The 16,366-nt window shown below is 34.9% G+C and overlaps 1 protein-coding gene across 2 annotated transcripts; it reads left to right on the forward strand.

The window, feature by feature from the left end:
* The first annotated feature begins 3,003 nt into the window (after positions 1–3,003).
* Positions 3,004–7,453, forward strand: LOC141693749 (uncharacterized). 2 transcript variants are annotated; one of them, XR_012563233.1, is made up of 4 exons: positions 3,004–3,327; positions 3,474–3,940; positions 4,107–4,745; positions 4,845–7,453. XR_012563233.1 is itself a non-coding variant. In XM_074498911.1 (3 exons), the coding sequence occupies exons 2-3, from the start codon at positions 3,518–3,520 to the stop codon at positions 4,173–4,175; spliced, it is 492 nt and encodes a 163-aa protein (XP_074355012.1). In that variant the 5' UTR covers positions 3,004–3,327; positions 3,474–3,517; the 3' UTR covers positions 4,176–7,453. The 2 variants fall into 2 exon arrangements, 1 of the variants encoding a protein (XP_074355012.1); XM_074498911.1 differs by having other exon boundaries at positions 4,107–7,453.
* The last annotated feature ends 8,913 nt before the right edge of the window (positions 7,454–16,366 follow it).

Raw genomic sequence — 16,366 nt, forward strand, 5'->3', positions numbered from 1 at the left:
AAAGGAACCTGTTTTACAAAAGGACAGATGCCTCACAAAATTTTCTTCCTTTGTTTTGTTGTTTGAGAAGAGAAGGATGTGAAGGGGATACTTGTGCTTACTAAATCAGAACCGCTACATGACTAGAACAACCCTTCCTGTCCAAGATGCTTACATAGGCTATTATGATTCATCTACAAAGAAAGTACCAGAACTTCATAATAATGGTCTTCACAGAAGCTCATCAACCCTGTTATGTTAGACTTAAGGAAGATTTTCCAAGGAAAACTGTCAGAAGTTCCTACAACAATAAAACTAAAAGAGAATGAAGGAGATTACTCTTGGACATGTAGATGCGACTATCAAAAGATTTTCACTTCCTAGATCATGCACACAAGAACCTATGTCTTAATGGGGCATAGCAGCACCATTATTTCCTGATCTATGTTCCATAAGAACCTATACTTCATATAGTATAGCAGACAAGGAAAAATCTCTTGATAAATATGACATAACTGCACAACAAATAGTGTTAACAGAAGCTCAGAATTCAGACAGTGGAGTAGAGTACACAAGAACCTGGATGTCAAAGACATACAACAACTCTTGAATCTCCAGCCACACAAGAACCATTACCTTAAAATAGTGCTGAAGGCAGAATCACTGAGAACACTGTGAGAACAGTTGAAACTGATGAAAGATGCAGCGGCATACTAATGTTAAATTAATCAGTTGCTTCTTCGGAATCCCACAAGGTATAAAATGCATACTCACTCTTCTGATGAAATGAGTATGATTAGACCTATATGGATCACCCCTAATCATATGATCACAGAAAACTCTTCTCAGCCACCTCTTATTTCTGTAGGTCAAACAATATTGGATCCTTTCATGTGAGGATGAGAGAAAAAATTGAGAGAAAAATAAAAAATAAGAGAGGAAGGATCCTTCCTGGAAAAAGGAGAGGTAGATGAGTGTTTGGATTTAGTAATCCTTGTGAGGAAACTCTGACTCTTAAAAGTCATGAGACCGGTGCAGTGAGAAGTAGTGAGACTACTTTAAAAGAACAGAGAGTTTAGGACTTTTATTACTGAAAGACTTTTTCTGCAGGTCTAAGTAAAGTCTCCTATCCTACTTGTTGAACTCATCACTACAGAAATCACTGAAGCTTGAAGCTGCAGAGATTGTTCTAATTGGACAATGACAAAAGCTAGAACAACGTGCATCTAGCTGAATCTTTCCACCTAGAGATAATGTCAAAAAGGGGGAGAGTAAATCTAAATGCAAGAACAGCTGTTGGATGTTGCCAGACAATAATACTCTCTTCTTGATAGGGGAGAGAAGAGCAAATCTAAATGCACTGGTGGTACAAACTTTATAAGGGTAAATCGAGTAAATCTCCATGCAATATTGATGCAGACAATATTGAAGACATGTATAGAAGTAAAGTTTGTTAAACTCACAGAAGAAGACAAAATGGGGAGATTGACTTATGCATTTAGTTAGAGTTTTGACATCATCAATCAAAACTTGTACATAATTTCATAATGAACAAGTTGGGAGAGATTGTAATATATAAGTGATGATGTCAAAGATTACTGAAGATGACAACATCATTAGTGTTCCTGATCAAAGTGTGAAGCAAAGCTAAATGGACATCTGATCTAAGGAGAATAATGAAATATTACATTTTATAATCTTTTAAACTTGGGGTTAGTCTTGTTAATATGCATGAATTTGTGTTAAGCAATCTTCTCACAAATTGGGGTAGATTGTTGTATAAAACATGCTTGTACTTTAACAAGACTAAGATAATTTGTCAACCCTAAGTAAGTTGTATTGTTATCTTAATTTGTATTTTGTACTTGTAACATTTAAAGTATATAAAAATGCAAAGGAGCAGACTGTAGTATTTTTCCTGAAACAGTATCAAGCCTAAGGATTCTATATGGAAGAAGATCAAGAAGATCATGTCTCAGAAGAATTTTGAAGAAGCTTGGTGTTGAATAAATCTGTTTGGATAAAAATACTCTAAGTCAAGATCTCTACAAGTGACAGATTTAGTGTTATAGAGAAGTGATTCGAGAACTCCAAATGACTTATCGAGAAGTCAGGAAAGCTATTAGAGAACTCAGAGAGATATCGACAAGTCAAGAAGACATGAAGGTTGGAGATATCAACAAATCATTTCTTCACTAATGAACTCAGAGTTATCGACAAGTCTACATTCATTAGAGAACTCTGAGTTATCGATAAGTCAAAGTCCACTAGAGAACTCAGAGATATCGATAAGTCAAAATTCACTAGAGAACTCTAAGTTGTCTACAAGACAAAGTGAAGACATGATGCTGAGAGATCTCGACAAGCCAAAGTTTCATTCGAGAACTCAGAGACCTCTATAAGTCAAATTCACTAGAGCATTAGAGATCTCGATAAGTCATTATACTTATCGAGATGTCAAGATCTCTATATGCCTAATTGGAGATCTCGAGTAAAATTCTCAAAGTACAAAATCACAGACCAGTTCAATATTCAAGATAAACAATCAAAAAATAATCCAACCAGCTGAATTGACAAGTCTACAAAAAGCAGCTTGAAGAGTGTGCAAGATAAATGGTGAAGATTAACTAACAGAGGAAGATTAAAATTATCACAGGATGCTAAAGATATGCTAAGCCAGAAATGAAAGATCTACTTTTTTATAAATAGAAATGACAAGTGACAGTTTAGAAAAGCTAATAGCATGCCTTATTGTACACTGTGTAAACCAGCAGTGAATTGAATTATAAAGTTAACACTGGTCCTTCAGTCAGTTGTAACATTTTAGATAGAAATCTTATAACTCTCTCAAGAAGAATCTAAGCTCTTTATCAACAAAGAGCCTAGAAATTTTGTAGCAAAACATTCTTAATTTTAATATAAAATTAAGTGAGTTTTGAAGATTTGTGTTCTTTATTTTCTGCAAGCTTAATTTCTGCATGAACACATTTTACTACAAGATTTAATTTATTTTTTTCAACCATAAACATTCAAGAAAAGCCTAAAAATAGAAAAACACATTCACCCCCTCCCTCCGTGTGTTATTCATTTCGTATGATTTTCCGAAGCTTGTGAGCACTCCGACATCGAATTCTGGGTGGCATGGAAAGTAGGTCTAGTATGAAGGTGTTGAATTGGGACATATAAGCCCTTGGGGATGGTTGACTCCTGAAGTTGTGAAAGCTTTTAGTTATGTGATTGCTATAGATTCGTCACAGTTGTCTTATTTTTGTGGTTCCGCTACAAGATATCAGGCTTCACAGTTTTCTGATGTTGGCTTTTTGTGTGAGCACAATTGTAAGATAGGAGGTTAGCTTGGCGCAACTGAGTTATTCTACTCTAATTTTCTTTTTCTTTTTTGCTTCTTTTGAGACTATGCATCGTTTGTCTACTTCTTTTTCTTCATTGTGGTGCTTATGACAATCGACTTACTATTGTTTCTTTGTGTTATGTAGTGTACGGGCCGAAGTTGTCGAATCTTTTGGAGTTGCGAGATAAGATGCCTTCAGAATCATTTCTCAAGCTTTTGGCTTCGAATAGCTCTGTACCTGTTGCTTCTAGTATAAAGAGTGACGCTGTAGTTATTTCTCCTTCTGTAAATGCTGTTGGGAAAACTTCTGAGGCCTTAGTGAGCGATTTTACTGCTAACTTGAAGGAAAAAGACTGTAAGAGGCATCGTGACGGGGGTCTTCTCGTCATCATCATCATAGGAAGCGAGTCAAGGATTCTGACAAGGTCGTGGTTCTCGATGAAAGCGATCAAAGTTCCCAGGGAGGAATCGGTTCGAAGAGTCTTGCTATCTATGCACTCTATTATACTGAGTAACGAGGCTACTCCTGTTGCGTCATCCAGCGCTCTGGTTCCTTGTGCTGGAGTTTCCGGGCCTCATGCCTTGCTTAAGTGCAAAGAATATATGGAAAAGGTACCATTTTCTTTTTTATTTTTGCCTATAATTAGTTTTTTTAATTTTAGTTGTTTTTGTTTCACTTTTGTGTGACTTTTCTACAATCTTTTCTCTTTTCCTCATTTTGTTGGGTCTATTTGTTTGCGTTGTTTTTGCTTTCATTTTTGTTCATTTCCTTGTGTAGGCTATGTACGAGTTGGATAAGTTCTTGAAGTTCCGGGTGGGGAAGAGAGCAAAGAGCTTGAAGAGATGAAGTCTCATGTGGATGAACTGGTGTTTACTCAGGATACTCTGAAGGATCATTTGGCGGAGATGGTTCGTGAAAAGTTGACCCTGGGGCATAAGGTATCGAGCTTGTTGACTGAGAAGTTCGGGGTAGGAGAGGAGCGTGATTCACTTGCTGCTGTTGTGAAGACCCAGCTTGAGAAAATAGCTGAGGCAAAGCGAGCTCATGACGACCTGAAAAAACGAATTCTTCATTAGCCGTTTTGCGGGGGAGACTTTAATTCTTTTAAATAAGGTTACCGTGAATTTTGGGGTTGCGCCAGTGCTCGTGGGCTCGATGGAAGTTGATAAGTATGTGGCGTATGTTGGAGAGTTGAAGGAGAGGATCTAGCGAGGTGTGGAAACTGAAGCCGCTAATGTTGAGCGTTCCGATCCGGAAATAGAGATTTCTCTTATGTAGACGGGCTGAACATGTAATTTACAGTTGGATATCGCAAGCTTCAACATGGAATCTGCCTAATGATTCACCGATCTGTCAGTTTTGTTAGGTGTCCACGAGGTTCAAGAATGCAAGATGTTTGTGACAATGCTAGCATAGGTTGCCATCCTTTCATTGACAATTTTATGTTCTCCTAATATTTTCCTGACGAACAACTGAGAGTCACTTAAAATTTTTTTTGATGATGCATACCTCTAGGTGACGAGCCAACTAGAGTCCCGCTATGAGGGCTTCATATTCGGCCTTGTTGTTAGTGACATTAAACAGAAATTTGACTACTTGTTGGACCTTGAAGCCTTCGCGGCTAGAGAGGATGACCCCGACACCCCCTGCGTTTGTTATTGAAGATCCATCCGTAAAAAGTGACCAGCATTTGTCTTTTCAAAGTGGGGAGACTTGCCCCTCTTCCGGTATTGCGAAGTTGCATTCATCAATGAAGTATGATAAAGCCTGTGATCTTATTGATGTCCTTGGTGTGAACTCAATATTGAACTGACTGAGCTCTATGGTTTATGAAGCCAGTCTGCCCGACATATCGAGGCGATATAAGATTTTTTGAAGGGGTTGGTTGATCATTACGATAATCAATCTATCTTGGAAAATAGTATTTGAGCTTTCGAATTATGAGGCCAAAGATGAACTTTTTGATTTTGGAGTATCGTATTTCTGCATCTTTCAACATATGACTTGTATAGTAGACTGGTCGTTGTTCTGAGGCAATCTCTTTGACAAGCACGGAGGCTATCGTAGAGTCTGATGCTGACAAATAGATTTTATGAGGCTCGCAGGGTATTGCCTTTGCTAAAATGGGTGGTGAGGTGATGAAGCTTTTGATCCCTTTAAAACTTTCCTCGCACTGTTGGATCCAACAGAATTTATGAGACTTTGATGCTTTTTTGATGGTATCAAACAGTGAAAAGCATCTCTTGGATGATTTTGAAATAAATCAGTGCAGGGCAGTGATAGAGCCTGTACTGTTTTGTAGTATCTTTACTGACTTCAAAAAAGGCATATCTTGGATGGCTTTAATCTGCACTGGGTCTACCTCAATACCTCAATAAGTCAAGAGGTACACTAAGAACTTTCCTCCTCCCAAACCAAACAAGCATTTTGCTGGGTTGAGACGCATTCTGTAGTATCTAATCCGCTCAAATGTTTTGACGAGGTCGGCGATGTGACCTGTAGCTTTTACAGATTTAACAATCATATTATCGACATAAATTTGTATGTTCCTGCCGATTTGCAGATTTGCAGGGCAAAAATGGTATCCATCATTTTTTGGAAAGTGGCACCTGCATTGAGGAGGGTGAAAGGGAGCACTTTGTACCCAAATACCCCTCAGTGGGTGATGAAGGCCGTATTATCCTGGTCTTCTTTTTCCAGTTTGATTTGAGTGTACCCCGTAAAGGCATATATGAAGGATAACATCTCATGGCCTGTCGTTGAATCCATGAGCTGATCGATGTTGGGGAGTGGGTAGAAGTCCTTTGGTCAAGCTCTATTGACATAAGAGTAATCAATGCACATTCGCCACTTACTGTTGCTCTTCTTAACAAGGACAGCGTTCGTGATCCACTTTGGAAACTTGACCTCTTAGATGAACCCTGCTTCAAGGAATCTATCGATCTTATTGTCTATAGCTTCTTGTTTTTCTGTGAAGAATACTCTTTTTTTTGTTTTACAGCTCGAGCCTCTGGGGAGATGTTAAGCCTATTGAGGGCTATCTCTTCTGAAATACCTTGCATATCCTTAGGATCCCATGCGAAGATGTCCGCGAAGTCACGAAGTGTTTTGATGAGCTCTTGCTTTTTATCTGAAGATAGATTTTCCCCAATGTGGACTATTTTCTCCATTCAGTTGTCGTACAGTTTGATTTCCTCTAACTCCTTGTTTGGTTCGCAATTAGTGGTGGAGAAAGTTGTCATTGATTCTCACGGGTCTACTTCAAGGACTTGATTCACCTCAGAGTTTTGGCCTAAATGCTTCTTGGGTATTGCATTTCCTATGTAGCACTGTCTCGATGCACGTTAGTCACCACATAACTCTCCAATGATGAACTACGTTGAAAACTTCATCTTCATGTGTGATATTGACGTAATTGCTTTGAGATGACCAATTGTGGTGCAGCCTATTATTGCATTGAAGCTGGATATGGCATCTACTACATGAAACTTGACTATCCTCCAGGATTGGCAAGGGGGAAAACCAAAGAGTACCGGTAATTCAATTACTCCTACAAGTTTAACTTTATTCCCAGTGAAGGCGTAGACAGTGTGCCCTTAGTGTTCTCAAGATTGCGATTTCCTAACTATGTTCTTGAGATAATTTCCCTTATTTATAAGGATTTTTTTTGACTATTTTGGATCTAATATTGGTTGTTATTACAAGGGCATCTTGATGTCCTTCGATAATATTATTCGAGTAGTCTTCATATGAGAAATAAATTACTAGAGTTGGATTCCTTCGAGGATGTTTGGAGTCGACTCTACAGACGTCCCTTGTATATAATTTTTTGAAGTTTTTGGATGCCCCTCCAGCAGACTAGCCGCCTGAAATAACATCAATGATCATGTCGAAGTCACGGGGTGGAGTGCGGCGTGGATGGCTATGATCAACATAATGGGCTAGCTGTCAATCACGTATCTTGTCTTCAATAAGGCTTGTGAGTTGAAAATATCTTTTAGTTTCATGACCAGTGTCTTCGTGATATTTACAGTACTTGTTAATTGGAGGTCAGTTGGAGTTCATAGGTCTCGGGGGTCTATATGAGGGATCTGTCTACCGCTAAAATTATGGCTTTGTCTGTAGTTATATTTGTTGGTTCTCGACCATCTCTTAATTTTGGTGTCCATATTCAGTCATCTTTTTGGTGGTGGGAACTGCCGTTATCCTGATCACGAGGTTTGCAGAAGTCCCGAGGAGTTGGAGATGACTAGTAGGGATGAGCCCCTCTTGGGTCTTTTCGTTCATTAGAGCTTCAAGGATTTGTTACCTAGACCGAAAAACCGAATAGTTATTTCTTCATGGACCGAACCAGACAGAATTTGTATTCTGGATGGGACCGGATCGAACATAAATAATTCGGTTCGGTCCGGTTTTGAACCGAACGAACCAAAGTTTTTTTCAAAAAGAAAATTGTATTAAAAATGAAAGCAAAAATTATAAAATTTTAAATATAATTAAAGTAATGTGATATAAGCTCTCTAAAAACTCGGAGAATTTGCACTGTAATTTTATGAACTCTTTTTTATGCTTTATTTTTTTCTTTAAGAGCCTTCGCACTTGCTCTAGTAATTGTAGCTCTTCATCAGTCTCAGTTTGTGCTTGTGTTTCAGGAACGTCATCCACCTTATTACCTTTGTTCCTCTATTTCTTGTCCAAATGCAGGCACATATCATTAGAGAAAACCGTTTGACCGGTTGACGCTTGGACTAGAGTCTTTTTACGGCCTTTCGGTCATTTTCTCTGGCTTAGAGGATCTGACTGTGTTGGGAAGCCACCAGGAACTGTATCATCATTCTCCAGAAACAAATCTTGAGGTTGAACAATTACCTTCAAATGTTGTTCTACCTTTTTTACGCTTTGGACATCTTTGACGGCCGAAATGGTAGATCCGGTCATCTTATTTTTAACCCAGATATCTGCCTTATCATGGGCTGATGTATCTTATTTTTAACTTGGATCGTTGTGTATCATCCATGGGCCGGCCGTTGGACATAGACTAGCAAAATAGAGAAACATAACCCCCTCCAACATTTAACTTCCTTCCAAGTGTAACGACTAAAGCATTTATACCTAAGGTTTGGATAAATACACCAGTATATACACACAATCACACACATGATTTTTACCTACAATGGAATATAGAGGTTTGGTACAAACACAACACTTGTACATTCCATCTTACTCATGAAAGACCAATTACTGATTCTCACATTGAAGGTGAATCAGGGGGATAAATCCTCGTATTATTCTCCTTACAGGTCCGACTGAAGGATGCTCCACATGGCCGAAGGACGATCTACCATCATCAGAAATCTGGTTGTAACATTGGCTCCGTGTGTGGGAATGTACAAGGTTGAAGGCTGAAGGTCGTGTGTAAATAACCATCGCTTATTGTGATCAGATTAGAACCAGATGTCGTAGGCATGCTTCAAGCGAAAGCCCCAAGTCGGTGGAATCCTCCAACCTGCGTAGGAAGAAGCTCAAGCCACGCGATAAAGATAAAAATCACAAAGTCGGTAAAAAATTTATATATAAAAATTGCACTGTATTAAATCCTGGTGGCCCGACATAGCATACTTGTTATCTATATATACAAATGTGGCTCGTGCCTAAATTCCACATCAAAGGTATGAAACTTCATTAATCAGGGCATGATTTTAAGTTATAGCCTACCCTGTGTTTTATGACTGTTGAGGTCTTAATATATACTTGAGGCTTACAATTTGTTAGGCCAAGTTAATTTTTATGCTACGTGCTTTAAATGATAACCGATTAGTTTAAAATGAGCAATGTCAGATACAAAATTAAGGTAAAAGACGAAGATGGTAGGCTATAACCTTTGAATGTTGTTCTACCTTTTTTATGCTTTGGATATCTTTGACGACCGGAATGGTAGATACGGTCATCTTATTTTTAACTCGGATCTCTGCCTTATCATGGGCTGATGTATCTTATTTTTAACTTGGATCGTTGTGTATCAGCCATGGGCCGACCGTTGGACATGGACTAGCAAACAAGAGAAACGTAACCCCCTCCAATATTCATCTTCCTCCCAAGTGTAACGGCTGAAGCATTATACCTAAAGTTTGGATAAATGCACTAGTCTATACACACAATCACACATACAATTTTTACTTACAATGGCATAGAGAATTTTGGTACAAACACATTACTTGTACATTCCATCTTACTCATAAAAGGCCAAAAACTGATTCTCACACCGGAGGTGAATTGGGGGACAAAACCTTACATTCTTCTCCTTGCAGGTCCGATTGAAGAACGCTCCACATGACCGAAGGACGTTATACCATTATCAGAAATTTGGCCATAACAATTCTTATTATTTACTTCCTCCCTCAATTTCTTTTTAATAATCGATTAATTTTTTGCACACATTTCTAAATATTTTGACCGTATAGTTAAAATTATAATTTTTAAAATTTTCTGTTTTTGAATAAAATATATAACTTAAATATTTATTTACAAAAAAATTAAAAAAATGATAAATTTTACTATGTAGTAAATGCATTATGTAGAAATGTCAAGGGAGCATTAAAATGAAACATAAGGGAGTACATATATATCAGGACATGATGGCGTAAGTACGGAAGTCGGGCGTATATCCGTGTAAAGCAACTGAGTATATTGGGATATAAAGGTGGGAGGAGATTATCCACCGGATAATATCTAGACTAGGATTTTTTGCCCGCTACGCAAGATTTGGGTTAATTTTTTTTTAAAGAATTGAATAAAATTGATAATGAGGAAAAAAATAGCCAGTGCAGGTTACGTGATAATTTGTTGTGTTTAATTATTGTTGTTGATGGGGAAGTCAATATTTTATGTTTGTTGAAGGGAATAAATGTAATAAAAATAAATTTGATGATTTACTGAGAATGTAGAGGGAGAATAATTAGTAGTATAAAAATTGGTCGGGGATAGTACCATATAAAAATTGGCATTTACCATAAAATGAGTAGAAAATGTTCCACCTTTGAAAGTATGCAACAAAAGTTGTGGTACAAATTGATGAGTTATAATGTTATAGTAGTAAGTCGATGTTTTGAAAATGAAGAAATAAAAACATAAATTTGAAACACGTGTAAAGGTAAATAAATTTGGATAATATTATATTGTATATTTTGGGAAGAATTAAAATTACGTATATGGAAATGAAGAAAAAGTACCATTAACCAAAACTTAGAAAGTTATAGGATTAAAATAAACTGACATCAATGTTAAGTTGGTTAAGAGGTTATATTAGTTGACCAAATTTTAATTTTACTTGGGATTTGGTCATAATGGTCTCTTTATGTAAAAATGTACCTAGTGATGTAAAATTGTGCAGCCTTTTTTAAAATATCAATACATAATTGTTCACGCCCTTCTCCTTTTTTGGTAACCGTTCAAAGGCTTAAATTGTGGCTTGTATATGCAACTTTTACATTACCATTTTCTCTGTAATTGTATTCTTGGGTTTACCATTCTCCGTATAACCCTAGGATGGCGTGTACTACTGTTGGTGAGACTGCGTAGCTGTATGAACAGTTATGTGATAATTCAACACGAGAAAAACATCAGAACATAACAGGCTAATAATACTACGACTACACAAGAAATCAGAAGAAATAAAAACAAGGCAAATACAAAGAATCAAAAGATTAGAAGAAAACTTGAAGTCTATTTACAGGTCATTGAAAGAAGTTCATTAATATGTTCATGCCTCAGTGAAGAATAAAGGTTAAAGACTTTCAGGTTTTCAGAAATGATGAAGATTCAGTGTTTAAGTGCTACCTGAAGATTTCAGTGTATTGGCATTGATTGAAGATAGACAGTGTATGAAGCATAGGAATATGGAGAATTGAAGACATGGTATAGACAGAGGTTAAAGAAGACAACTGCAGTTTTGAAGTTATACTCACTGAAAGGAGTTTATTTATATGTTCAAGCGTCAGTGAAGAACAGTGAATGAAGTATTCAAGATTGTAGTAGCAATGAAGATGTTGTCTAAAGTACCAGAAAGGATTCCAGTGAAAGTATATCTGTTTATTGACAGTCAGTGTCCGAAGTGATAAAGTTGTTGCAAGCTTAACAATATAATCAATGATATAATATGAAGACCCGAGTCGAAGCTAGTCATGTGTGAACTAGACCAATTACACTACGCGTCAGTGATTTGTGAAAGGAATCTGAGTATCATCATTAGAGAGATTGTTAAGTGAGGATTTGTATCTGGATATGGTAGATATATGGTTTATACGAAGACTCAGAGAGAAGACTTGAAGACGGGACAGTTTAATGGTTAAAGCAATCTACAGAAACTAAGCCAAAGTGATCACTACCTTGTAGTAGGAGTCACCTTGATCAGTATATTGAATATCAGAATCAATATCCTGGTAATACGGTTCAATATTTGATTATTGGAACTGATCTTGACTTGGTACGAGCCTCAGGGAAGAAACATGAGCAAAAATAAACTTCTAAGTGCATGCATGCATACAAGGGTCGCAAGTAACTCATGCTAGAAATGTTTCCAAGGTAAAAATTCCCCCTTGGTACTCTAGGTCGCAAGTAAGTCTTGCACTACTACAACAGGGGTCGCAAGTAACTATTGCATGCCAATAAACTAAGTAAAAATCCTCCTCCTAGCTCCCTTAGTCGCAAGTAACTCATGCAAGGAGATTTTTATAAGGCAAAACCCTTCCCTAGGTATGCTTGGTTGCAAGTAACTCTCCCAAGAAGGCATTAGGTCACAAGTAACTTGATACAAGGGGTTATGGTCGTAACTAACTACCTACAAGGAGTAGAGGTCGCAAGTAACTCCTTCCCTTGGTAAATGAGGTCGCAAGTAAATCATTTCCTTGGTAAAGGGAGTCACAAGTCACTCCTACATGGAGCTTATGGTCACAAGTAACTTGCTAGGTTGAACTTGGCTAAGGAAAAGTTCACTCCAAGGTTTCATGGTCACAAGTAACTTGTTAGGTTGAAAATTCTTTAAGGCAAAGCCTCCTAGTTTCCCAAGGTCACGAGTAACTCTCAACAACAAAATTTATTGATTTTATTCATTTAATTTATGTGGTAAATTAATGACAACAAAATTCATTTTGAATATAAAGCTTACACTACAACAACAATTCAGTTGGATTGTTCTGAGTTTTTATCTTCTTCTCCCAAACAACGAGAGCTGAAAAAACCAAGTAGTAACGATTTACAGAGAAGCTCAAGCACCTTGAATATCCGTTTAACTTCTCACCGGAGTAACGTTATAATTCCCGATTTAACTCTTGTATATTCATAGGGGCATTATAATCGTTACCCGGTAATTAAATCCTTGGACAAACTCAAAGCTAGATCATTGTATAGGATTTGATTTGTAAATCTTTGTAGAAGTTAGGAACTTTGTTATTTTTAGATTGTAGCCGGTTAATTTATTTACCAGAGTGTAGCAACACCCTCGCGGATTTATATATGAATATATATTTCCCCGAATATCTTGTGTTCCTCGTTTTATTGTTCCAAACACTATTCACCTCAAGAACACAGAACCACTAACCTAACACTAAATTTTATATCCGCAAAAGATTTGAAAGAATTTTTTAATTTAGTGAGTATCGTATGCAACCCCCCTTCTACGATAATTCGGGACCTAACAATTGGTATCAGAGCTGACTAATTGACACACAAATCAGGATCCTTATCTCAGTGCAGTTCGGTGTGCATAAGTTGTTTGAACCCCAATTAACGAGAGGCCTTGATGAAATAAATTTATTTTATTAATTTGAATTTACATAAATTTATCTTATAAATTTTATTTAGCAAATTTATCTTATAAATTTGATTTAAAAAAGTTTATTTTATGAACTTAATTTAAATTAATTTATTTCATAAATTTGATTTAAATGAATTTATTATTTAAATTTTAGTAGATAAAAGTTTTTAATTTAAATTAATTTTTCAGGTCTTCATTTTTTTGTAAATTGGCCGCCATTTTTTTAAGTCACTTCGGCAGCTTGTATTTGTGAACTCTCGACATTTAACATAGTTGTTGATTTTGTACTATAAAAGAAACTAGCTTTATTACCCGTGCAAGGCACGGACTAGCTTTATTTATAAAAAATATTGCTATTTTTTGTGTACTTTTACGATATTTGCGTGTTGTTTCATACCATATTGTGTGATTTATGTTAGAAGGACTACTGCAACGACGAACATCCTTAAATTTATATTGTGTCGCGAATGTAAAGTTTAGAGTGCACTATTACCATTGAAAATACTTTAAATTTATATGCACTCTTACCATATTGAAATTTATATGCGCTCTTACCATTAAATTTATATGCACTCTTACCATATTGAAATATATTTTTATATAAATATTTAATATTTTATTAATATTTTATTTATTTATTAGAATCGAATTCGAGCATAACCTATCATAATTCGAGTTTTTGTCAATATTTGGCGAAATTGATTCACGTTTTCGAGCTGAACTTGAGGCTACCAGATTATTTACGACCCAAGTTTCATGCTTGATTTAAGATTCGGTTGAAACCGAGCCCGTGCTCGAGCCCGGACATTTTTAATCAAGTTCAAGTCTAAAAGTTTTCGACTCGGCTCGACTTGATTATGCCCTTAGTTGTTGTAAAATTAGTATTTTGAAGTGAGTTAATTACCTAAGTCTCGATAATTTTTAAACTATCATTAAATGGGGAAAATGGATTTTTTCGTCACCTAACTTATCATGTTGTTGGGAACTTACCATTCAACTATTATTTTTTTTTCTTTTACTCACTAATGTTAGGTTCATATTTATTTTTAGTCACTAACGTTAGGTTCAGATTTGATTATTAGTATTATGTCAATTTTTGGTAGGATTATTAAAATATAGTGGTAGTCTGCAATATTTTAATAATTTGATATATGTCTATATCTTTATATATAGTACTCCATATGTCCTCCATGACGTTTACCTTGGTGATGAGAGTTTGACAAGCATTTTAAGGCTCCTAAAAGATGTAGTTTCATGAATTATTTTTAATTTTTTTTCTTCTAAATAATAATTTAACGTTTAAATTTTTATATACAAAAAAAAATCTTATGAATAAGTTATAAAACTATGTTTGTAAATCTTGTGAGAGTTGTTTGATTTAATGCCAAATTCACATTATTACAATATTATTATATTTTTGTGTTATATATATACTTGTTTCACAATTCTATTAGAATGAATGAGTTTATAGTTTTGATTTTGGGTCGGTAAGAGTTGCATGAAGGAGTTGTGATTGGTGATTTCATTGGGTTTTTTTAAAGTGTCATTTGGTAAAATATTGATATATAATTTTTTAATTTTTTTATAAGTACTTTATGATCAGTTTGCTAATTTGATTATATTGAATTTTTTATTTTTTATTTCCCAATTATTTTAGTACGGATTGCGATACCTCATCCTAATAATTTTGGTTTTGAGCTTGGTACCCCCACCTAAAAAGTAACATACGTATATGAACTGATTTTATGCGTCTGTTTACAATGTATATACATCCGTTCTGATCAGATGTTTAAAACAATATGCGTTCTTCCTATAACATACGTATATAATTCAGACATTATACGACTCCTCCATATGTATCTAGCAAACTCAGACACATATAAGTTTTCTTATAAGACACATATGACACTTTTTGTACTAGTTATCACTATATTTTAATAATGCTATAGAAAATTGAAAAAATACTAATAATCAAATCTGAACCTAACGTTAGTGATTAAAAAAATCCGAACCTAACATTAGTGAGTAAAACAAAAAAAATTATAGTTGAGTGGTAAGTTTCTAAACACACAATAAGTTGGGTGATAAAAAATTCATTTTCCCTATTAAATGGTAATATATTATCAATAAGTTAATATGCTAACATAATATCAACAAGTTATTTATTTAATATTTGTAAATTTTTTATAAATAAAAAATAATTAAAATCAGGTGGTTATATATGGGTATAGAGTTAGTATATTATAGTGAGCTAATTACTCAAGTTTTAGAATAATTTTATTATATATCAATATTAGATTATATAGGTTTAGCCATCCAAACCTAATTTCATGTTTTCCCTAAAACAATTGAACCCGTAGAACTTTTTACGACCTGAATTTCGAGTTTGAAATTTAAGGTTCGGTTGAACTCGAGTTCGTGCTCAAACCCGAACATTTTCGAGCTTGACAGTTTTCAACTCGACTCGGATTGATTATACCCTTAATTGTTACACGAGTATAAAGTTAGTATCTCGATGTGAGTTAATTATCCGAGTTTAGATAAATTAATAAATTATTATTATATGGTAAGATATTATCAACAAGTTAATATGATAATATATTATCAACAAGAAATTATTTATTTAATGTTTAAATTATAAAAAATTATAATCTCATTATTGCACATGAGTATAAAGTTATTATATTGTAATCAACTAATTACCCAAGTCTTAAAATAATTTTATTCTATATACATATTGAATTATATAGGTTTAGTTACCCAAAATAAAGAAAGAAGTATGTAACTCAATAGTTGATTTTATCAAAATATAATCAAAGGAGCTTCTACTATGTATTTGTTATAAGTGAAAAGTTAGCATAACGAAATGAGTTATTCAATCAAGTCTCAAATCATTATGTTTTATATAAATATTAAAATTTAATATAAGGCAAGGCACTTCATGTAAATAAATAAGTTCTAACTCAATACTTAATAATATAAAAATTTAACCAAATGTGTCTCTAGCTCAAGTGATTGATGTGTTTAATTTGCAAATAGGTGGCATAGATCTGATTCTCATCAACAACAACTATTTTTGATAATTATTAAAATACATGGGCAAAAGAGTACTTTTGAATAAAATGTTTCCCCAAAAACACCTCGTGTAAATAAATAAGTTTTAACTTAATACTTAATGTTATAAAAATTTAACCGAAAATCAAGTGGTTGATGTATTTAATTTGCA

The sequence above is a fragment of the Apium graveolens genome, chromosome 10 (assembly GCF_009905375.1).
Source record: "Apium graveolens cultivar Ventura chromosome 10, ASM990537v1, whole genome shotgun sequence".
In the NCBI taxonomy this organism is placed as follows: Eukaryota; Viridiplantae; Streptophyta; class Magnoliopsida; order Apiales; family Apiaceae; genus Apium; species Apium graveolens.